The following is a 26355-nucleotide window of genomic DNA, read 5'->3' on the forward strand; positions in this document are numbered from 1 at the left end:
TTCATGAAATGCTCCCCAGGTAGCATCACACCATGTACCACACAGTTACCAAGTACATGTACATGTATACACCTGGTAGCACCACGCCATATTACTGGACAATACCCAAGTGTACACCTGCTAACACCATGCCATACACTGGACAATACCCAAGTGTACACCTGGTAACACCACACCATACACCAGACAGCACCCAAGTACACACCTGTCTCATAGAGTCCAGCTCTTCAGTGGTCATACACTGGTGCCAGTCCTTATCATCACGCACCTTCTCTAGACGAGGGAACCTCAGGGTACATCCTGTGTAGTACCTGCCATGTTTTCAAGGACACCATGCTCGATTAATACATGTGTATGCTTCTTACCTTCTAAACAAAAGAAAGCCTTTAAGTGATCCTGATGTTTGCTGTACACGTAGTACCTGGGGTCCACATTAAGCAGTGGTATATTTCCCCAAGGACAAAGATCAAGGCGAAACTGAATTGCATTATTAGGGCTAATTGTGCATTTGGAGCGCATAATCAAAAACAATGCAAAAGAGTATGCCCAATTTGATAATAGTATTACTGAAATGAGCTGTATTCTATACATTGACTATTAAAAAATGCTGAAACAAATTCATACTTTGTAATTACATTGCACAAGTTTGCATTGTATTGAAAACAAGGAAAAGTAGAAATTACGCGGTGCGTAACATATGTCCCCGCCGGAAGTAGCATTTTGTAACAAAATGTGCAATATAGGTAAAAAATCAAGGTCAAAGGTCAAAGAAGTCAAAGGTCAAAATTCTGTGTAGAAGTTTTGAAGCCCTCACCTAGTGCCATCACATAAAGCAAATGGAATCGAAATTTGGTAATGGCGAAGGAGTAGCATTTTGTAGCCAATGTACAATATAGGTCAAAAATCAAGGTCAAAGGTCAAAGAAGACAAAGGTCAAAATTCTGTGCAGAAGTTTTGAAGCCCTCACCTAGTGCTATCACATAAAGCAAACGGAATCGAAATCGGGTTAGAAATGGCGAAGGAGTAGCATTCTGTAGCAAAATGCACAATATAGGTCGAAAATCAAGGTCAAAGGTCAAAGAGGTCAAAGGTCAAAATTCTGTGTAGAAGTTTTGAAGCCCCCAACTAGTGCCATCATATAAAGCAAACGGAATCGAAATCGGGTTAAAAATGGCGAAGGAGTAGCATTTCGTAGCAAAATGTACAATATGGGTCAAAAATCAAGGTCAAAGGTCAAAGAAGTCAAAGGTCAAAATTCTGTGTAGAAGTTTTGAAGCCCTCACATAGTGCCATCACATAAAGCAAACGGAATCGAAATCGGGTTAGAAATGGCGAAGGAGTAGCATTTTGTAGCAAAATGTACAATATAGGTCAAAAAATCAAGGTCAAAGGTCAAAGAAGTCAAAGGTCAAAATTCTGTGTAGAAGTTTTGAAGCCCTCACCTAGTGCCATCACATAAAGCAAACGGAATCGAAATCGGGTTAGAAATGGCGAAGGAGTAGCATTTTGTAGCAAAATGTACAATATAGGTCAAAGGTCAAGGTCAAAGGTCACGACTGAAATTCTGTGTAGAAGTTTCAAAGCTCCCATGTAGTGCTATCATATAAAGCAAACAGAATCAAAATTGGCTCATAAATGACAGAGAAGTAGCAAATTGAAGATTTTGATCACACACGGACGCACACACGGACACACAGACGGACGGACGGACGGACGGACACACGGACGGACGGACGGACACACGGACACACACACGTACGGAGCCCGTTTCATAGTCCCCTGCTCGAACTCGTTCGGCGGGGACAACAACAAATACTGTATAACCAGGTACATTCACGGCATTAAACTTTCGCAAATTGATGCTGATATAATGACATCCTTTTTTGCGGCATGAAACATTCTCAAATCTCCACTGGCATTCAATGCATCGTGTAGACAAAATGCTTTAACAAACATCTGTTTCTTAAAACACATGACAAACATTTTACTTCCATGAATATTGTCCCCTCATAAAAGTCACAAAAGTTTCATGCACACGAAAATGTCAAGTTTTACAGTTTCACACTGTGCTAATTCAGCCAATTTACACATTTTATAAATACAAAATGCACGTGTCTACATATTGCATACAAATTGTGCACCTGTTACGTGTATATGTATTATGTATGTATGTTTTTATATCTACATGTGCTTATACGAGTGATGTACTGGAGTAAAATAACTGAAGGAATGTAACTTACACAGCTGATGCATTGATTTCAGTAGCTTTGATCTGAACGATGAAAGAATTGCAAGGCTCAATATACACCTCTGGCTTTTCCTGCATGCAGAGTAGAAATAAAAAAGGCAAATGAAGAGGGTAGGGGACTGCGACACATCCTCTACCCGGGCCCAGTTTTATCAAAAGATAAAATTGATCTTATATTTCCCTACTACACAGTCTGCCATAGACTTACAGTTGAAACGAAACTTTATAATCAAATTTAACTCTTCATAAAACAGGACCCAGGTATACACAGTTGTAGCTCTGTAACCCGCAGAATTCCTTAACGACTGACTCCAGGCAATAATGTCGACAGTGCATCAGCGCCGATCAACAACAACGTTTTCTCACCAACAAAGCTCAGACGAGCTGATGAAGCATCCAGGATCAGATATGAAACCGTTTTCAGAATCAAAATGTAAGTCCAGATGTATGGGAATTAACTCTTGATCTTAATAATCGACTCTCCCATTCAAAATTATATCACATTACCCACAATTGACAAAGGGACAGTGACATTGTAACACCAGAGGCAGGAAGCGATTTCTGAAAACCTACATGTATGAACTAGGTGGGACAGACTGTACTATAATCAAGCTATTTGCCAGCACATGTGTGTCAGTAAAGCGCATATTATTTCACAAGCTTTCTTTTGTCTTTTGCTGTGTTGTTCATTGTTTTGCATCTGATATTGCTCCAAGCAATACTTAAAACCGCAAGAATTTGACACAGGACCAGAAACAGATGTATATTAAATGATAATGCATGCAATATTGTTATTCTTTGTCATCTTTAATTGCTAAAACAAGGAAAAATGTCACTCTGTGAAAGACTTGACATCAGTATCACACCCTCGCATCTATTGGTTTCAAATGTTAGACTTGATTGGAAAGTTCATGCAATGAAAATTCTGCTTGAAACATCATTAATTCTCATCAATTAAAGGAATGTATATACAATTGTAAACAGTGAACTCTTAAAGGCATTATTTACCATTTGCAGATTAAACAAAAAAACAGCTTTAGTGCTTCAAAATAGTTCTAAAAATGTGAGTTAGGGATAGAAACAACGAATGTGAAAATTTGAATCAGGTATAATCAATGTTGAGTATCGTTAAATATACAAAATGTGAACAATAGTTAAAATAAACATGTTTCTAGACTAAACCCTCTACAGTTATGGTTTACTGAGAAAAATACTGATATCTCCCTACATTTTAGGCTTTATTGCAAAAATTTTGTATGGATGTTTTGTGATACAACTGACGTACACATATGCATCAAATATGATATCTCGAACATATCTTAAATCACTGCTCCCAATGGTAAACAGTACCTTTAAGTTTTTGACTTCTCATTTTTATACTCACCCCAGTACAATGTAGAAACTGAGGAGGATTCTTCTTGTCATATTTCTTCCAGTGGTTGGCGAGTTTGAGATTGAAGTCTCTCAGCTCTTGGAGGGTGTAACCAGAGCCAACCTTAGTAACAAAAGAAGAGAAAGACAAAGAAAAGAAAAAAGGCATCAGGAGGGAGAAGTTCCACTTTCACAGTTTCTCCTTTCACAAATAATGCAGGAGACCAAAACCAAATCCGTACAGAAATCTAATAGTTTGCCCTGTATGAATAAAAATAAGGTATATCCAATTTCCCACTTGACACAAAGTTTCCTAGGTGTACAGCACAGGGCGATACAAGGAAGTAAAAAAAAACTTGCATCGGGTCTACTCCTCTGACAAAAATAATTAATATATTAACTTCTAGACTGATTGATAATGATACTATAATCTTTTTATATGCGTGCATACATTTGTACGTGTAACATCAGTAATCTCATAGTATAGTGTACTTTGATTTCTATCAACTGATTGAACAATGAATTACAAAGAATAAGTGTTCTTCATACAGCATGGGTTTGCCTGGAGTCGAAATTGCAGGAAAATCATACAAAATGGTGTAAACATGAGATTTTCCCACAATAAAGAATATAATTTTTGTGAATACAATATTCAAGAATATTATTATCTTCATCTTTTTGTACTTGTCCTTCTTTTTCTCCTTCTTTGTATTGTCGCTAGCATTATTGCAACTATCATCATAATCTTCATTATTGACACTACAAACTTGTATAAACATCACTGCTTTTAGTTGCTGTTTTGATCAGACAAAATGAACTACATAAAAACTCATACAAAATAGTAAAATATTCAGTTTCCCATGTTGTGCCTACCTGATGAGTGAATGTGGACATGCTGTTGTATGTGCTATTTATTAGCGTTGCTAATCACTATCATCATTAATTACCTTGCAGAAGGAGTAGAAAGTCTTTGGATGTTCTCCCTCCCGGATTGGAGGCACTGCCACGGCCAGCAGGAAGTGGGAAATCATTTGAGCCCTGACCTGGGTCACGAGAGAGAGAGCAGGTCAAATGAGGGTCAAACTAGGGTCAAACTAGGGTCAAACTATACAACTGTACACATGTACAATCTAGCATTCTTAGATTTAAAGGAACAATCTACACTGTACTCTTTATCGAACAAGACTTTCATAAATTGTAAGTGAAAAAAACAACAACAACAATCAAGGAAACAGAATAAAAGTTTTAGTTTGATCAGACATAAAGAGAGTTATGGAATATCACAATTTCATATTATTCCCTATAAACAAGTGACAAAATCATATGCAAATTAGATGAGGTTGTGTGGTCTTAACTGTCACCTGAACAATTTAGGTGACAGGTTAGGCCATAAACAATCATGATGATTTTGTAAAGAAGTGGTTAAAAGCTGCAAACGTATTGAAATATGATATTTTAAGTTAAAATTGCCTCATTTCTTAATAGTCAAGCAAAAAAAGCTGCTGAAAACTGCTTATCCAATAGAAGTGAGCCATTAGTCAATATGTGACCGTGCACCTCAAAACGAACATAAAGTCGCACACACTGATTTTGCGTGAGGACTGAAAATAAGTGAAATGGGTCAACCTAACCGAACTTGACTTTTTCATATTTTCTGAAAGAGCGGGTCTTCTTTTACATTATGCTAAAATTTGGTATCATAAAACGGGAGGGAAAGTGTGTTTTTTAGCAGTTTATCTCGAACATTTTTGGTAGAATAGTGTGATTAGGTGTGTCTTTGGGATCCCATTTTCATTTCTGAGAAACCTTGTCCACACTCTTCACTTTCAACTCTAATAACTTTTGAAAGGATAGTGCTAATGCTTTGAAAGTTGGCGTTAATTATGGACAGAATGTGTTAATGAGGCATACTTAATTTCAGTTTAATCTGATAATCCCTTCATTGTTGTTACTCTGGTGGTTTACTTCCTGTTTTTTGTCCCATTCATCGCACAGCCAGCACGGTTTGGTAGAGATTAAGCGCTTGAATAGACACTGTACTTCAGAGCCTCTTTTCTCAGTTCACACTTTTCCTGAGTTTGCGCTTTCTTTCCAGTATTTAGATAGGTTAGGAGAGTCCATTTGATTTGAGTCATACATCATTTTAAAGCTTAAAATCTGCTCTTTCAGAATATGGTCTTCACTAAAAATTCATGTCTGGCGACTTTTTGTTTGTTTTGAGGTGCAGGGTCACATATAGAAGTTTACAGTTTCTTAGTCAATACGGAATTTTACAGTAATTACCAATGTACAAAAAAAGAGTAATGTGTATACATAATTGTAACTGCTACGATATATCATTCGCAACAGTGATACATGTACTGGCTCTTGTAGCGCAGGTACATTGTCTTTAAATTATGGGAAATTTGCCAACTCTTCTTCTGCATGTAATGATTCCTCTTCCTCAATCCTTCAGTGTGATTCTTAAAGGTCCAGTTTACCTTTGGGAGTAGTGATTTTAAAAATGTTCAAGATATCACATTTGATGCATATGTGTAAATCTGTTGTATTGCAAAACATCCTACCTACCATATACATTTTTTGCAATAAAGCTAAAATATGAGGAGATATCAGTGTTTTTCTCAATAAACTGTAATTACAGTAGACGGTTTAATTCGGAAACATTTTTATTATTACTACTGTTCACATTTTGTGTATTTACAACATTTGAAATCAATTATATGGATTAAAACTTTTACATTGGTTGCTTCTAGCCCTAACTCACAGTTAAAACTATTTTGAAGCACTAATGCTGGGTTTTTGTTTCATATGAAAATGGTAAATTATGCCTTTAATTGCAATTTCAAGGAGTTGCAGACTTGTTGTGCCAAGTCCACATTCAGGAAGTAATGCATCATACTTGCAAAGTGATCTGCATATCATACCATAGCTGTTCAACACAGAAGAAAAATAGACATCAGAGTTGAATAAAGGCATAGCATGCTTCAAACTTGGATAGTGTATAGTTTACATTATACTGTATTAAATATACGTCATGTAATTGCAGTGTACATTACATACTGTAGGACTGCATGTGTAGAAATGCCAGTGAGTATTTGTAGAATGTCAGAAAGTAATATTCAGGTATTGCTGAATGTAAAGACCAAACAATTGTGACATAATGATTGAATGGAAAACAATACGAGGAAAATTAAACATTTTGTATTTTCATTTTTCTAGCAAGATGAAAGAGCACTAGACTGACCCCTTTCAGAAACGAGGGGAATAATATTACCCTTTACCATACATGTATGTCAGTAACAAGTCGGGGCAATGTGTACTTTTCATATGATTTGATGTTTTGTGGGGTTATCCTTTCTTTATATTGTAATATACATATGTGACATCTCAAATCTGTAGTACTCTGCTCATCCACAGATGGCAGTACCCCAAACTCATAACTCATAAATTCTTAAAAGTACAGTGTATTATTTACCACTTGCAGCTGGAACAAATCCAAGCTTTAGTGTTTCAAAATAGTTCTAAACTGTGAGTTATCAATATCAGTATAATCAATGAAAGTATTGTTAAATATACATCTGTACAAAATGTGAACAATAGTTATGATAAAAATGTTTCTAGAATAAAATGTCTACCACTATGGTTTATTGAGAAAAACAGTGATATCTTCTTACATTTTAGGCTTTATTGCACAATTTTTAGATAGTAGGATGTTTTGGGATACAACTGACCTACACATATGCATCACAAGTGATATCTTGAAAAAAATTTTAATCACAGCTCCCAGTGGTAAACAGCCCCTTTAACTGAAATTTAAATAACTTTAATTCATAAATTCATAACTTATCATCAAATTGTTTGGTTTTCCTATATCTTTGCTGATGAGTTTAACAGACATTGCTGTATTCACTTTAAACCACATGTACACTTGGATTTCATTTCAATTTGATCTTTTATTTCTCACACACAATCTACGTCCTCACCCCTTTGCCGAAGTAACCTCCGACAACAAGCAGGTCGAGTTCATCCATGAGGTTATCAACATACTCTGGTTTGATCTTCAGCCAGCCACTTCCTGAAAGAAACGCAAAAGCAAAACCTCTCAAGTCTCTTTCATAACAATTCTGCTTGCCCTCAGAGCATACATACATCATACAGTGAAAATGAAAGATTCAATCTATGCCAGGTGTTTGCATTGATATATTTTCATTTTCAAAAGCCATGTTATGATATGATAGCTGTAACAAAACAGAGCTTTGTTTTGATGATGAAATTAGATCCTAATTAAAGCAATTTGACTCCTGCACAGCTAATTGGGATACCAAGGAGTATGATGGTATGTGTAGAGACAAACAGAAGTAGGGAAAAGGAAACACGGAAAAGACAACACCAGACAAGGATGACAGGACATCCAACAAGACAGGAAGACACATATAAAAATTAGTGGAGGTTAACCCACTGAAGATGGTCTGATTTTGCTACAACAGGCATTTCCCATACACACTTGCCCGAGTTTACTCCAGACTCGACCTCAACAGGTTAACCTGTTGAGGGCAAGCTGATTTTGCATTTTTTATGGACACCTGCTCATGTATACTTAGGACTAGTCTTAAACAGGTTAAAGAAAAGTTTTCTGGCACAAGAAGCACAGAATACTATACAGGTAGACGCCATATATTTAGCGAGTCTAAAGTTTTCGCAAATCGGGGACTTCCCGACAATTTCGTGAGTGGTTAAATTCCCCAACGTGGAGTACTACACTGAATGGAGAAATGTATATGTGTGCGTCACATTCATATCGGGATCAGAGTCATTATTTTTGCATGTCTTTAATTTCGCGAACAGCACCTGACTCGCAATATTCATGAAAATAAAAACCTCACGAAATATTCGGCGTGTACAGTAACAAACAAGACATGTGAACAGAAAACACACAAAAGAGATACTGCATGAGAGAAGCTTAAGACAACAATGAAACAGAAAGACAGAGGAGAAGGTAAAGGAGACACAAGGCAGGAGACATTGCCACACGACACTATGGAGAACAAAGACAAGTGGATGAAAACTGTAAACATTACACATGGGACTAAGGAGGGATACCTTTTCTCTTGTCTGGTCTGTACGTTGACTCTGGATGTTTGATCAGAATTCCTTCCTCCCGCTTATCAATGGCCTCATTCAGTGCCTCCACAACTTCAGTCCTGATATGGGGACACAAAAAATTAAGCAAGTCATAATGATACATCTAACTGCACAATGGTGATGATGATGATGAAAATAGATTAAACAACAGTGATGATAATAGTATACAGCATGTATTTCTTCTTCTTCTTCTTCTTCTTCATCTTTTTCTTCTTCTTATCATCATTATACAATACAATACAATATTGGTATTTATATAGCGCTCTTACAAATAATGCAAATGTATCACAGCGCTTCACAAATCCATCTTACACTTGGGAGGTAGGAGAAAAGAAAAAAAAAAGTACAACAGACAAGGAAAAAAAAAGATACATAATGAATCAATATTCAGTTATTGAAAAGGAAAGACTTCAACGATTTCTGGAACACTGGCAAAGATGGTGATTCCCTGATACTTTGAGGGAGCTGATTCCACAGGCGTGGGGCAGCTGCCGAGAAGGATCTGTCTCCTGTCCAAGTGAGAGTCCTAGGGACAGATAGGCGGGTTGGGTCTTGGCCTGACCACAAACCTTGTCTTTCAGATTGGTGACATGAAAGTAGATTCAGGAGGTTAGATGGAGCACAATTCTGAAGACATTTGTACGTGATTGACAGGATTTTGTAGGCGATTCGCTTTTGCACAGGGAGCCAGTGTAATTGCTGAAGAAGAGGAGAGGCATGGTCACGCTTTTTGGCTAGAAAAATGATGAGTATTATGAATGATGAAAATGATGATTATTATAATGATAAAAATTATGATTATGAATGTTGTTGTTATTATTATTATTATCATTATAATTATAATTATCATCACCATCATTATCATCATTATTGTTATTGTTATCATTATCATCATTATTATTATTATCATTAGCATCATTATTTGCTCTTCTTACTTTGTAGATGCCTCCCTCCTGTTCACCAGTGCAATCCTTCCCTCGATGACATCAAACACCCTGAACACACAGACAAACAGACAAACAAATACATAGTAGACAGACAGACACAGAAACTGAACAGATTAAATTTAAGCTGTCATACTCCAGACTAAAGATTTTTACCAACAATTCACACTTAAATAAATTGCAATCATGTTTTTTTTTTGTTTTTTTTTTTTTGGGGGGGGGTTTGCTGGAAGGTCTATGTCAAAAAGTTACAGGACATGATGATGAATGTGCAAATTTATATCAATGTACATGTACACTACACAAAATTCTTGAAACAACTGAATCTCTAATCAATGAATTTTGTACTTTGAAATTGATTTTCGTAAGGCAAAGTCTAGTGATCGATACTATTTGTCGAGATGGTTACCATTCCCCATGAAATGTAAAATAAAACCTACATTGAGAAGACTGAATTGAATAATTTTAGTTACAATTGTATTTTACACATAAATAACATCATTCTTGTGTGAGGATCTTCTGATGTAAAGAAAAACTCCACTCACTCTATGTCCACATCAACTGCCATACATTCAGTTAATTTACATCAAACTGAAAAGTGAAGTTTCATTATACACTGTAGCCTACTGGGGAAAAAATATAATGTTATGGAGTTCAAAGATATCATTGTTTCAATAAAACATGAATAGTTGTTACCATCACATGAAAAATATAACAAGTGAATCATGCCAAATCCTTTAAAGTCTCCCACTGGCCTGCATCCAAGTCTTCACAAAGGTTCCTTTGAAACAAGAAATTTTAAAAGGAATAGACTTTGCCCTTCCCATTTCATAGGGGGGGGGGGGGGTAAATCATGAGCTAGAATTACTGTGACAATGACAGCCGACATAATACACCAACTTACTTTGGTAGGTAGGCTAGTCTTTCTTTGAGGGGACGGTTGGCTAGTTTGCAATCATTCACAAGCAGGACATCGAAGACGGCATAGCAGACCTGTACGTCTGGGGGGGGGGGGGGGAATAAAACAAAGTTACACAAGCATAATTCCAAAGTGCATTCACACCTGATGAAGTTCCCAAGGGCGCACTTACTGATTAGGAAGTCATAAATCACTGAAACTCGGCTTTTCAATGACGAATAAATTTGTAAATCTGTTGAACTTCACTTCCCTAAACCTACCATATAAATGGTAAGAAAGCCTGGCATCCATCAGGTATTATGTAAAACACGATATTTTTGCAGCAAGAAATTTTCGCGAATTGGAGGCGACGGCCTTTTTTGCATCATTAAACATTCGCAAGTTGCCTCTAACATTCAATACATATAGTGTACACAAGAACTTTCACATGCATTTTAATTTTGCAAATCTTAGCTATCGCAAAATTCGTGAAATTAAAATGCATGCAAACATCCCTCGTTTTACAGTAAACATCATTTTGAGAAGATGGACTCTAAAGTTTGGATATGTCTGGCAAGCAGATGATTTGGTATGTACAGTGTAAGCTCGCTAGGCCAATTCAAAAACACTGTAACAACATGCTCTAGACAAAATTGAACAATTTTGCATTTCAAAGTATTCTTGTTCTCTTTGATATTTAGACAGGAGGTAGGTGATTATGTAATACTTTTGCTTGTTTAAAGGGATGGCTAGTAACTGATCAGTGGGAATCAGTGGGAATGCTGGGCGATTGTGGAATTCATTTAAGAGTACATGATTATATATCTATTGTTGTGTGAAAGTTATTTGCTTCAGAATGGTCTCATATTCAAGTGATGTGCAGTTTAATGGTTCCAGGCTAGCATGCCTGTACAGTGACGGGGCATTAAACTGCACATTACTTGAATATGAGACCGTTCTGAAGCAAATAATTTTCACACAAAAATAGATACATAATGTACTCTTAAATGAATCCCACAGGGATTGGAATAATCATCCCCCAAGCATTCCCACTGATTCCCACTGAGCAGTATACTAGCCATCCCCTTTAACCTGTTGAGGACGAGTCCCAAGTATACTCGGGCAGGTGTCTATGGAAAATGTGTGTTGGAACAAAAACAGTCCTTCCTCAATGGGTTAAGAAACCTTAAATTAGTGGAAAAATAAGCAAAGAAAATGTGATTCTATCGGGATTTGTACCCGAGACCTCCAGATTGTTGGCACGGTCTTCTCCCGACTTTTCCCATCATGATCACCTTATCTGACATTGTATTTTATAGCCATAAGGTATGAAACTTGATCGAAGTCACATGACAATGGGTCACATCTATAGACATCAGCTACCGGTAGGAGTTACAAGCTTAAACATAGGGTGCATTTGAGCGCTCTACAGCAAACAAAAGTGAACTGTACCATGTTGTGCAAGATTTGTAGCATTAAAGCGCTCTGTTGAAAAAGCATATCTCACAAGTTATTTTTAGACTGAGGTCACACATTTTGTAGCAACCATTCCACCTGGAGCGTCTAAACTACTTACAGATGTTCCGAACAAAGAGAATGATGTCTTTGCAACATGACAAATGTTCAGGTTATGCGAATTTCTTCAAGTGCAATTATCTTTTGGTACCCTTTTGGAGCACATCATCAGGAAGTGGTCCTCTTTTGACTTGGTTCGATGTGTTACTGTATGCGCCATATATTTAGCGAGTCTAAATTTTCACGAATTGGGAATTCCCGATGATTTCCCAAGCGGTTAAATACACGATCGTGGAGTCTTGTATTGAACGGAGAAATGTACATATGTACTACGTCACATCCATTTGGGGATCACAGTCAATATTTTTGTGTCTTTAACTTCGCAAATAGCACCCAACTCGCAAAATTCACGAAAATAAAAACCTCACAAAATATTTGGCATATCGTCGCTGGGGTGACAAGACCTTGTACAAATGTATCTGCAATTTTGGTGAAAATGACTTTTTTGGATTAATGGTCAGATAATCAGTTAAATGATGTCCTGTCCAAATCCTAGATGTCTTACCCCCAAAATGAAGCCACCACGACATGTCAAAGGAATGTCTATCCCATTGGATACAGTGCTTTGGCTACCATGTTTTTTTGCTCTCCTGAACATTTGACATTTTGTAGATACGAGGTCTTGTCGCCCCACCAGCGATATACAAGTACACTATAGAAGCGTTTGAGCACTCCTCTGGCAAGGCTTTGGTATGGTTCCATTTGCTTTAGGAGAGCGCTCGAACGCACCCATAGAACACACAGCTTTTTCAATTCCACAAAACATTTCCACAAAGGGTGAAACATTTCAACTAAATTTCAAATGAAAACTGATTGTGCGTAATAGAGAATACAGGTACAATATTAACACCAGGATGCATCACATTGATGTAGAATTTGGAACAAAGCTCTCAACTTTGCTACGCCTATAATTTGGCACTGTTTATCATTCAACACAATATCCATGATAGAAGTTATCCTCCCAGTATCTGTATTTGAAATTCAAGGCCCTCTATACTATAACAATCTACCAGTTTGTGACAGATGAGTACACAGGCAAATAATTCAATTTCTGAGGTGGGTTTGCATTTGAAAATGAAGTCCCATTCTTGATGCACACAATTGGCCACTGGTGCTACAGGGGAAGGAAACCTAAGAAACGAATCTCTGTTTCTTATGTCCTTACTGTGCCTTGTATACGCATGAATGCGCCAAGTAGACTACGAGGAAAAAAGTCACATCTTACCTTCATCATCTCGCAGGGTCTTGATGTCAAAGTTTTCTCCCTTCGATCTGGGGAATTTGTACAGCAATACGATCGTAATGTTTATCTTTTATTCTCTATTAAAGCCTCATCTGACATTTCAAAGTACAGAGACAAAAAATAAAAAACAAATTCTTCACTAAGAACCATAAAGTAATCTTGGCTCACTGTGAACTGAGTCTAACTCAGCTGTTTGCACTTTGTAGATCTAAGCATATGACAGTACATCATTATGCTGACTGATCATATGAAGTATTGTCTGATAAGCTTGGATATTAAGAATTCATTTTTATCCAAGACTAAATTATTCATGGTCTGTTTGCAGCATGGACTTTAGTGAGTACCATTACATGTACATGTACAAAATGTATACCAATGCAACTTATGAAGTCAACTTTTTACTTTGATGAGATATGACTGTGAATTAAATCACAAAGCCAAACAACCAAAGCAAATTAACAATCTTTAGCCATCGTTCCTCCCAATAAATATGAAATGATGATCAACACTCTGCTTCTCTCAAGAAACCTGGTATGTATCAATGACATGACACTTGATAGATACTGTTATGAACACCTACGTATAATAGATTACCAAAGAAAAACAAACAATGTACAAACAAACAATAACAACCATAGGGCCTACAGTCAAAATGTAGGAGTGGCGACTTTAAAGCCCACCGCACACTATAAGTTTTAATAGACCAGTCGTACGACCTTAAGACTGGATAGAAGTGTGACGTCACCAGCCTTGCCAGTTTCCAGTCGTACGACTAGGTATTAGTGCAAGTTGCAGAGATTTGACATCTTGAATTTCCACGACCGGTTGTGGGCTTTCAGCCAGTCAAGATGCAGTATTATGCAAAGAGCATAGAAGCACACGCAATGCGCACTGCGTGCGTTACCATTATTTTCATGTAATAATCATTGGTAAAATGCACTGAAGCTAGAACAGTCATAAGCCTAGTGTAGTCTGATCGTATAGTGTGTGTTGCCAGGTCGTATGACTGGGTCTCATGGTCTTAAGGTCTTATACTCGTGAGTTGTATAGTGTGCGGCAGGCTTTAGTTGTACCAGGTACTCACATGTATTCATTAGTGTCTGGATTATAAGCACACATCTCCCCATCCAGTATACAGGTGTGGATGTTGCTATGACCAAGCAAACAGGACAAAGAAATAATATAATTTGATGAATACTTGACGAGGAATATGAGTGACAATTCCACAGCTTGTCATGGATAGGAACTAAACCAAAATATACATGGATTAAAGAAATGCAGCAATATTAGTAGGACAAATCAGTGACGTTTTGGTGCCGCCATAGCTGGATGAGAAGACTACAAAATGTCATGGTGTACTGGTACAGTATGTAATTCAGACTTTTCATCAGAATGACTAAACTGGAAACTTCTCCATGATGGAGGGTATGGGGGATACCATAGATTTCCAGTGACTTTATTCAGATCCCCCCCCCCAAAAAAAAAAAAAAAATTCCATCCGTTATTCCTGATACAAAAGGGGATCACATGGGGTGAGCCGGTAAGATATCATACACGATGTTAGGAGAAATTAATCTTTAACCACGCAAAGTTGCCTGAAGTTTGCAAAAGGGCTCTACAACCTTTAAGTCAACAAAAGATTGTGTTGAGTGCAACAGTGTAGAAGAAACAAGAAATCTGATAGGTACATGTATTGTATTATTTACCATTGGGAGCAGTTATTTTAAAAAAAAAACCAGCCCACTGAGTTATCACATTTGATGCATGTGTGTAGGTCAGTTGTATCCTACCACATAAAAGTATTGCAATAAAGCCTAAAATATAAGGAGATACAAAAAATCACTACTTTTCTTCGATAAACTGTAACGGTAGACACTTTAGTCTACAACTGTAGAAACAATTTTATTATAACTACAGATATTGTTCACATTTTGCATATTTAACAGTACTTGAATATACTGATTCAGATTTTTACATTGGTTGTTTCTATCCCGAAGTCACATTTTAGAACTATTTAAAAGCTCACAAGCTGGGGTTTTAGTTTCATCTGCAAATGGTAAATAGTGCTTTCAACAGACCTCTTGAAGCAGTTTGCTATGTAAGGAGTCAAGCTTCCCTCCATTGGGTTCTCTCCAAACGACGAGGAGTAGTCATGTGACCTGGATATGGCAAACAAAAATGCCTATTGACACGGTTTATTGCCACTTGGTCTAAAATCCAATGGTCTACAATTTTGTACTTCCCAGTTCGTCTAACACCACTACAGCTAAACTCATTTGGTCTACTATCAATTTTGTCTAATGCCCATTTAGTGTAATCCTCATTAGGTCTATAATGCCAGGTTTGGCTAATTATCATTTCATCTGACTAGATGGTCCAACTGCGATTTTGTCTCCTTGGGTATTTTCCCATTTTGTCTATCAAATACTGTATACGCTATAATTTTCGCGTACATAAATTTTCGCGAATTGCCGCTGTCACACATTTTCGCGAGTGGTTAAATTCGCGATTGGGGGACCAGAGAAAATATGAAGTGGCAAAGAAAGTGTGAATTTTCAACTTACTAGCATATAAGAATGATACTAGTTATACACTGCATGAAAAAGACTTGCTAAACTCTGCGAACTAGTAAGTTAGAATTCAACATTTTTGAAGTAGTTAAGTCCATCGCGCTAGATTTCTGATGAGTGGTCCCCTTGCGATAATGGATTGGCTCTCTACAGTAGTCGTAAGTAGACGTGGATGTGCGTAAACAAGCTTAGCCAGTATGGTCTGTTCGGTAAGCCGTGACATGGTATTCCAGTACTGAAATGTTCGTATCATCAAGGCAAGGGATTCATTTTGGAAGGTAATATTTTCGCGTGTTGCTAATTTCGCGAATAGCTCCCGACTCGCGAAATTCGCGAAAATAAAACCCCCGCGAAATATATAGCATATACAGTACATTATGAACTGTGGGTATTAGACGAAATGGGCATAGCCTATTTGGAAGTACACCAACTGGTAATGAGGTTAAGTGACAATTGGACTAAATGGTCATTAGACAAACTGGTCATAGACAAAACATGATTAGACCATGTGGGTTTAGACTAACAGGCTATTAGACAAAGTGGGAGTAGACCAAGTGATAGATCACCATGAACACAATGATAGCATTATCAATCCTTTTTGGAAGGAGAAACTCCCTTTTCATATGATATATGGGTGTTTAAAACACTTAAAGATATGTACATTGTATGATACTTCACTTTCAAATTACTTTAACTCATTTATTATGCCACAGAGTTATTCTACAGCCTTTTCTGTTGTACACATGCACCAGCTCAGGCTGTATGTGACGTTTTGAAGGTGTTAATAGTATGGTGATGCTGAGCTCGGTACTATTTGATATTATTCCAACTTGACCACCAACATTTTTTTTCCCCCTTCTCTCTGCTCCCTTCATCAAGATTTGTAATTTCTTTTTTTTCAAAAAAAAAAAAGTTTGATAAATAATACTGAAAAACCAAGAAATGTTCACATGTATTGTAATTTTGCAAATTTTGTGAGAGCAAAGATTTGCAAAATTAGAATGTATGGGAAAGTTCTTGCCCATACTACATGCATTGAATGTCAGAGGCAATTCATGAAAATTTTATGCCGCATAAAAGGCTGTCGGATCCAATTCACAAAAATTTCATGCAACAAATATATTGTGTTTTACAGTATGCAAAGTCCATTCTTGATTAGCCCTCACCCCAGTTCCCCTAAAACACAAAAACAAAACCAAAAAAAAAAACCCCACACAATTTGTCTGTACTTTTGGTTATTAAACAAATTCCAAGAGGCAAAAGGCAAACATTGTGTTGCACCAAAGATAAAGCACATTGTGCATGCTCTTTTCGGTGATATCTGCATTTAACATTTGCCAATGTAATCCAAGACTGACAACCCCATCCGCCCCCCCCCCCTCAAAAAAAAAAAAAAAAAAAGAAATTAATGTATACCAGCTAGTGCGAAATTGATCAAACAAATGGCATCATGGTTAAAGAGTCAACAACAAAAGAGCCAGACAAAGTTCAACAACATTGCCTTTCATAGCTATGGCATCAATCATGACTTCTTTATTCATATCCAGAAATGAACATCTGCTGGTAATTTGACAACCCCCCACACACCCAGCAACAACCACAAAGAGTTCGTGGTATTTTGTTTCAAGTACACTCCAAAAAGGTTCTGCACAGGGTCAGAGATTATGGCTTCTCCGTGAAATTTCGCTGGAGAGTTATGTCTGTCTCTCTGTCTATTTCTCTCTATCTGTCTGTCTGTCTGTCTGTCTATTTCTGTCTATTTGTCTCTCTGTCTGTCCGTCTGTCCATCTATCTATCTGTCTGTCTGTCTCTATTTCTGTCATTTGTCTGTCTGTCTGTCTGTCAAACTGTCTGTCTGTCTGTCCGTCTGTCTCTCTCTCTGTCTATTTCTGTCTATTTGTCTGTCTGTCTGTCTGTCTGTCTGTCTGTCCGTCTGTCTCTCTGTCTGTCTATTTCTGTCAATATGTCTGTCTGTCTGTCTGTTTATCTATTTGTATGTCTGTCTGTCTATTTCTGTCTCTCTGTCTGTCTGTCTGTCTCTCTGTCTGTCTATTTCTCTCTGTCTGTCTGTCTGTCTTGTCTGTCTGTCTGTCTGTCTAACTGTCTGTCTGTCTCTGTCTATTTCTGTCAATATGTCTGTCTGTCTTTCTCTCTCTCTGTCTGTTTATCTTTTTTTTCTGTCTGTCTGTCTATTTCTGTCTCTCTGTCTGACTATTTCTCTCTATCTGTCTGTCTGTCTATCTGTCTGTCTGTCTGTCTGTCAATCTGTCTGTCTGTCTGTCTGTCTGTCTGTGTGTCCTGGGGTCACTCACCGTCTGGAGAAGTACTTGTACTTGTCTCCCTCTTTGTGAAGCTGCATCCTCTCGCCGTCCAGTTTTGTCTCGATGTAGAAACCTTTGTGGTCCATCAGACGCTCCACCTGCCAAACACAAAACCATTTACTATATTGTACAGTGCACCCCTGTTTTAACGAGCACGGTTATACTGATATTCCGGTTACAACAAAGTAAAGATTAAGACAGCAACATCATCCACTCTTTGTTTTGTATTGTTTATCTATTCGGTTATTACAAAATTTTGATATAACGAAAGAAAACTGCTGGTCCCGAGGACTTCGTTATAACGGGAGTCCACAGTACATGAAGTCACACATTCCATCTCATTAGCTCTTGGGGTGGGGTATTTGTGTGTGGGCAGGAGATCGAAGGGGAGAGGGGATGGGGGAGGGAAGAGGGAGAGCCTGGGAGAGGGAGGGGTAGGGAGAGGGAGGGGTAGGGGCAGGGGAGGACAGGGAGGGGAAGGGGAGAGGAAGGAACATAAGGGGCAAATAGAAACTGTTACAACAGAGTGAAGTACATATGTACTTCATAAACCAAATGTTCTGTGTACAGACATTTTTTGAATGTCACATTTTTTAAAGTTAATTTCACAATTGACATATACTGTAAAAGTGGATATTTTCGCGTGACTGATTTTTTGTACTCTGCCCAATATGAAGAGTTTCGCGTGTTTTCAATTCCATGGAATCAAGACATCAACTACTGGAACATATGACAAGCAAAGATATTTGCATGATTTTACATGTATTTTTGCACCAGTTTCTAGCTGTGCAAAAATGCACGACAATTTCAACAAGGCGAATATTTCTACTTTTACAGTAGAAGACCTGCAATTCAAGAACCCAGTGGCTTTATTAATATGTGGACCACATGACTGAAACAAGAAAAAACAAGAGACCCGCAGGTCTAGCGCTCACCTGAGTATCGCAAGTTCACCTTTCACGCAGTCACTAATCTAAATTATTCACAGCTCTACCAAAATTTGACGAGGCATTCTCAAGTGGAAGATGAAAATGTACAATAAGGGCCCAATTTTTTCAAGATTCCTTAATTTGGGGGAATTGGGGCCCCCTGGGGCCCTCTGGGTGGGGCATGGTGCCCAGTTTGATAAATTGAGATCCTGACCACCTAGGGATGCTACCTGCCAAGTTTGACAAAAATCCATCATGAGGTTTTCAGGAAGAAGATGAAAATGTACAATTCAGGCCCCCATTTGGACCCTTCCAACCACCCCCCTCCCCCTACCCCCAAGAGGGGCACCCCTGGATCTCCTATGAACAAACTTGAAACTACAGTCATTAATGTACTCACTCATAGTATTATCTCAGCTCTATAACTTCTGATTCTAGAGAAGATTTTTAAAGATTCCTTCATTTGGGGGGTTTGGGCCCCCTGGGGGCCCCCTGGGCGGGGCATGGTGCCCATTTTAACAAATTGAGATCCTAACCCCCTAGGAATGCTACCTGCCAAGTTTGGTGAAAATGGGTCATGGGGTTCTCAAGAAGAAGATAAAAATGTACAATTTAGGCCCCATTAGGACCCCTCCTCACCCCCACCCCCCCCCCCCCTGGGTCCCAAGGGGGGCACCCCTGATTCTGCCATGAACAAACTTGAAACTACAGTCATCAATGTGCTAACTCAAATGTACAATAAGGGCCCAATTTTTTCAAGATTCCTTAATTTGGGGGAATTGGGGCCCCCTGGGGCCCTCTGGGTGGGGCATGGTGCCCAGTTTGATAAATTGAGATCCTGACCACCTAGGGATGCTACCTGCCAAGTTTGACAAAAATCCATCATGAGGTTTTCAGGAAGAAGATGAAAATGTACAATTCAGGCCCCCATTTGGACCCTTCCAACCACCCCCCTCCCCCTACCCCCAAGAGGGGCACCCCTGGATCTCCTATGAACAAACTTGAAACTACAGTCATTAATGTACTCACTCATAGTATTATCTCAGCTCTATAACTTCTGATTCTAGAGAAGATTTTTAAAGATTCCTTCATTTGGGGGGTTTGGGCCCCCTGGGGGCCCCCTGGGCGGGGCATGGTGCCCATTGTAACAAATTGAGATCCTAACCCCCTAGGAATGCTACCTGCCAAGTTTGGTGAAAATGGGTCATGGGGTTCTCAAGAAGAAGATAAAAATGTACAATTTAGGCCCATTAGGACCCCTCCTCACCCCCACCCCCCCCCCCCCCCCCCCCCCCGGGTCCCAAGGGGGGCACCCCTGATTCTGCCATGAACAAACTTGAAACTACAGTCATCAATGTGCTAACTCATAGTATTAACCTAGCTCTATCACTTCTGGTTCTAGAGAAGAAGGTTTTTGCGGATTCCTTAATTTTGGGGGGTTTGGGCCCCCTGGGGGCCCCCTGGGTGGGTCATGGTGCCCATTTTAATAAATGGAGTTCCTAACCCCCTAGGGATGCTACCTGCCAAGTTTGGTGAAAATGGGTCATGGAGTTCTCAAGAAGAAGATGAAAATGTACAATTTAGGCCCCATTAGAACCCTTCCCCACCCCCCTCCCCTGGGTCCCAAGGGGGGCACCCCTGATTCTGCCATGAACAAACTTGAAACTACAGTCATCAATGTACTAACTCATAGTATTAACTTCGCTCTATCACTTCTGGTTCTAGAGAAGAAGATTTTTACAGATTCCTTAATTTTGGGGGGTTTGGGCCCCCCTGGGGGCCCCCTGGGTGGGGCATGGTGCCCATTTTAACAAATTGAGTTCCTAACCCCCTAGGGATGCTACCTGCCAAGTTTGATGAAAATCGGTCATGGGGTTTTCAAGAAGAAGATGAAAAAGTAAAAAGTTTACGCACGACGCACGACGGACGACGGACGACGGACGACGGACGACGGACGACGCACGACGCACGACGCACGACGCACGACGGACGCCGGACGAAGGGCGATCGCAATAGCTCACTTGAGCCTTTGGCTCAGGTGAGCTAAAAATTAGCAGACAATATCAGCTTTTTCTCTTTGTACATCAACATGGCTCCATTTTGCACGATGTAGTGTCACTGCATTTGATGTAAACCTTCAAAGTGTTGACAAATAAAGATTTTTAGGTTTAAGCCTGCTTTAGGGAGAGGAGACTTTTAGCTTTCAGATGATGCATACATGTATCTCATTATTAGATGTTCCCATCAACAAGAGAAGTGATTAATAGTTATTACCTTGAAAGAGGCTAATGAAGTGCATTAACCCATTTTTTATTGTGCATGCACCAAAATTGGATTTAAAGCTTACATCAACAGCTTTGCCAGCCGTCAGAGTTTAACACATTTCTGGTTGTCATCTAACAATAGGGTAATTATGGTTGTTCATGTAATTCCTCCCCATCGCTTTTCCTCCCCCTTTTTCAAAGCCAGAGAATATTTTTCTGATGTTCAAATTTGCTGAATGCAGAAACAGAATTCAATCAAGTGGCAACCGTGACTCAGCTGCACATGTTTTACCTGTGTAATTTTTCCTCTCTCCCCGAGCATTGGACTGAAGGGGCTGAAAACACTGATGGCAATCTCGTTCAGTCTCACTTTGGGGTCAGCAAGGTCAGTGCAAACCTGAAGAAGAAAAGAGAACAATGGTCAGTTGGTCACCAATGGCATGTGGTCAAATCTTCTAACACTTGAAATACATTCGCATTCAAACACTAAAGGATTTACTAAAATGTTTGGCCCCTTGATATGCATTCACATCCACGTGCGAACTACACAATGAATACATTATGTGTTTGCTAAAATTTCAGCGCAAGTTTCTAAACCTTCACTGAGAGTTTTCTACTTTCCATTCATGTCATGTGAAGAGATCATCAACACTATTATCAAATTGTCGCCTTAAGCTGGGTCTTGCTAAATCCAGGTACAAATGAAGAGTTCAGTTTCAAAAGGTACTACATCCATAATGTCAAGTTCTGAGAAAAACTCGAATTTTTAATTAATACTGCTCTCTGATTGGTCAATTTCCCATGATTATTGGAATGGATGTAAAACCTTTTGAAACTGAACTAAAATGCATGTAGCACCTTTCGAAACAGAACCGATTTTCTAATGTTATTTTTAAATACTTTCTGGTTGGAAATTCAGCTTTTTGTTAGGATAAGTGCAAAGAGGTCCTAAAAATGAGTACATTAAGACCAAAAAGTGAATTTTGATGAAAAATGGATGTAGTACCTTTAGCAACTGAGCTCTTCAAATGCATCATCAGTGGAAGGGAATATTACTACAGTGATAAATAAGGACTGTGAATCAACTACAATCTGTAATTCAAAGAAATAATAATGATAAGGGAAAGACTTGCCTTGGAGAGACTGTTTGTAACATTGAAGAAATCTTCAGCATCAGGATGAAAAGTGCCCAGGATGGAAGACTGGCTCAGACCTATTTTCATTTCCTGGAGGAGATATGAGTGAGAGAACATTCAAAGTCGGGTCTAGGAACACTACCCCCTGGAAAACCACCCTCCGGATAACTACCACTGGGATAATTACCCCCAGGACAATTCCCCCCTAGGGCAACTACCCCACGGATAACCACCCCCAGGATGACTACCCCTGGATAACTACCCCTAGGATAATTACCCCCCAGATAACTACCCCCTGGATAATTACCCCCCCCCCCACCCTCTGGATAACTACCCCCCCCCCCCCCCGATAACTACCCCCTGGATAACTGATAACTACCCCCCAGATAGCACTATCAAATAATACCACCAGGACAATTTTCCCAGGGCAATATAAACATCAACCGGGTGATTACTCCCTCTAGGACTCTCCCACCAATCTTGATAGCCTACAACTACCTGCGGATATCAAACTACTTACCCTCCAGGCCAATTCACTAGGACAATTCCCCATTGGGCACCCCCGAACCCACGACCCAAGACAACTACTCAGAGGCAGTTCTGCCTGGGATGAAAGGTCATGGAGTAGCTGCAATATCCCATGATTATGTCTAGTTATAGGCCCACATATATTACCCCCCCCCCCAAAAAAAAAAAAAGCATGGGGATTTGAAACAGCAAGTGCAGGAATATCAATAGAACACTTCTGTGAAATGCAAGAAAATGTGTTCAACAGTTTGGAATTTTCAAAGTCTTGGTTAGATCCATGTGCCATCACTGCTGAATGGGAAGGCTACACCAGTCTCTAATATTACAACAGTGCATCAATATAAAGAGAGAATTCAAAGTGATTCCACACAGTTCCATTTTTCTACCAGTATGAAAGAGCACTTTTAACTTGTCTCCTTCAGAGGGCAGGGGGAATACTATTACCCTTAAAACATATCCATTTATATAAAATAGCATACATACTTATGATACAGGCCGGCAGCGCATGACAAAAGTTATAGTGCACGTAAAATATAACGATTGCAGACGATAACCCACTATCGATTTGATATCGGTTTTTGCTCCCTCATTTTAATCATCGAGTACTGAATCCTGCACCTCATCGACGCGATTGCGCCACAACCGCGATATGCTTTGCTCGATATTATCGTTATTCTCGATTCTCGCTGGCTATGCCATCAACTTATCTGTGTGGGACTAGACTTTCAGCGGTAGATTTAAACATGGAAGCTGAAATGAACAGGTTCGCTACTTTTACATAGTCTGATCTATATAAACAGTATCTTAGACAATAAGGACACAAAGGATGCCATCAAATACGCCCTACGAATTTTGGACTCCTACTGTTCTGAAAAAGGAATCAATCCGACGGATATTGAGCAAGTCAACCCAAGATTTGTGCCGCTTTCTCCGCACATTCTACGTGGAAGTGCGCCATGGAAATGGGCAGCGTGTGTACGGTATAACACTAAGCGCTCTTTGATCACGCTACGCTATGAACTTTTACTACATTTACGACACTCTCGGAATCCACATGCGCAGCAATGGTGACTTCAATGATGCCTGGCACGAGCCTTGTGCTTACAAAATCCAGTGGATCCCTAAGCCTACTAAACATCATCTAGTCCTGGTCCTGGACCCACAGTGCAGTAAGTAGGGCGTCTAACGTGTTACTGTAAGATCCATGGTAGACCTATTGTAGGGTCAAGTGTTAACTAACGTTAGCTCTGTCGCTCGTAAGTGACCGAGTACGTTAGGCAGGGCCCCTAGACCTAACCTATCGTAGGGCCTAGAAAACGTTAGATACATGTATAACCATGTAGACCCTAGACTCTATAGATCCTAGTTGAATTTGGATCTTCAGGATTTTGTCTACACAGGTTCAAAGAAACTGGTATTATTGCTTGTTAGACACGTGTAGAGTCTTAAATGATCTAACGTTAGGCTTTCGTATTTTTTCAATTTATCTTGCCTGGGTATGTATGCTATTTTATATAACACATAGTGCATGACATCTTTAAAATATTGCACTATAACAAGTACCAAGCACCTCCAAATTCTGAATTTGCCCTAAGGCAATTATATTCAATTCGGCCTGCAGCCTCATTGAACATAATTGGCCTTCGGGGCAAATTCAGAATTTGTCGGTGCTTATATTGTTATAGTGCATTCAGCCTCATGCACTATATATATAATATCAAGTGGAAGGACTGTCGACAGTAGTACTTTCCATAAGAAATTCAAATTTTGTGGAATTCTATCATTTCCTTTCTGTTATTGTACTCATGATGATATCATGTATTGTCAATGTCTTCCCATCCAATCAGAGTGGCACATGGATTTAACTAGTTCCTTTAAATATGGGATCATGGTATATCAGGTTTCCATGGCGACAACTGATACAATGTATATGGGGAACCTGGTACAGCGTATACCAGGATTCTATGACAACAACTGAAAGGGAACCTGGTATATCAGGTTCTCGTGGTGACTACTGATATATACAAGCACCTGGAATCCTGTGCCATCAACTGATATACAGAAATCTGGTACGTGTATACCAGGTTCTCAAAATGTAGACAAGAGTGTCTGCATTTGTGGCCTAAATTCATGTGTATTTGTGTTACACTGCCAAGGAAAATGGCTTTGATGGAAAGATTAAAGTTTCTTCTATCAATATCTGTATTCTTTCTGTATGAAAACTGCATATTGTATAATGGTATTATTTACCTTTTTTCCAACGTAGTGTATCTGCATGTATAATAGTATCAAGTACCTTTTTTCCAATGTAGTGTGCATTTGTTTTCCTATAAAATTCGTCTAAAGATGCCCATATGGCAATCAGGGCTGAGCTCAGTAGAATTTCAGTTTTGCTGAATAACAAAAGAGTTTGTGAGCCCATTAGCTATTCCATTATGAGCTCAATTCATACCTCACTCCAGATCGATATTGTAACTGTTTGATGGCACATGAAGTTGAACATGGAATGGGGATAAGTGTACTGCTTGACTGCTTTCACACAGGCAGATTACCCATCTGTTTGTTCTCTGTCTACGGACAAAAAGAATCTCACTTGGGGGCATCGAAGGCTCGCAGAGAATTGTGAGAGGAATGGATTTGACAAAGGCTGTAGAATCCAGTCTCAGAGCTTTCGGCTGGTTTGTCAGAATTTCCTCAATCTTCACCTGTGTGTTATTACCCTTACACTTCCGCATTGACTAAATCCACAAAGTAACAGGTTTAGTTTTTGACCCTTTAAAAGCTGGTGGAGGTTGGGGGATTCATCTCCCTTTTTTTTTCTTTCTGTGATCATTTCTGAACAGAGAAAAATGTGTCTTTCCTGACTTTTGAGCCTAGAGTTCTGCATGAACTACATCTTCTTATACTAAATGTTGAAAATTTGGATCAATGCTTAATGCTCCACTGGGCATTTTACAGTCAGGCTTGCTCCAAAAATGAAATTTCCCATGTGCATAACACATGAATTATCATGGAATGAGCGGAACTACATCTACATGTACACTACATACCATCCTTGATTATCACTCTTTTATGTTTGCACGCGTATGGAAGTCTGTCATGCAGTTATGTAATCTTGTACTTCCCATGGAATATTTGTAGAAGTTCTTATTCATGTAAACGTCAAGGTTAGCTGGTCAAGGCCAA

General features: G+C 39.0%; 1 protein-coding gene across 1 annotated transcript in view; it reads right to left on the reverse strand.

The window, feature by feature from the left end:
- Positions 1-26355, reverse strand: part of LOC139721566 (DNA ligase 4-like) — a 48755-nt gene that overhangs the window by 12780 nt on the left and 9620 nt on the right. Inside the window, 14 exon segments of the mRNA XM_071632894.1 lie at positions 202-311; positions 2241-2320; positions 3633-3743; positions 4567-4662; positions 7603-7694; positions 8720-8820; positions 9697-9756; positions 10610-10706; positions 13404-13450; positions 14506-14571; positions 15500-15580; positions 18304-18410; positions 21798-21902; positions 22639-22731. Coding sequence (XP_071488995.1) covers positions 202-311; positions 2241-2320; positions 3633-3743; positions 4567-4662; positions 7603-7694; positions 8720-8820; positions 9697-9756; positions 10610-10706; positions 13404-13450; positions 14506-14571; positions 15500-15580; positions 18304-18410; positions 21798-21902; positions 22639-22731 — 1246 coding nt within the window.

Source organism: Diadema antillarum, unplaced genomic scaffold, assembly GCF_040938485.1.
Source record: "Diadema antillarum isolate AM-2024a unplaced genomic scaffold, OU_Dant_1.0 scf00000013, whole genome shotgun sequence".
In the NCBI taxonomy this organism is placed as follows: domain Eukaryota; kingdom Metazoa; phylum Echinodermata; class Echinoidea; order Diadematoida; family Diadematidae; genus Diadema; species Diadema antillarum.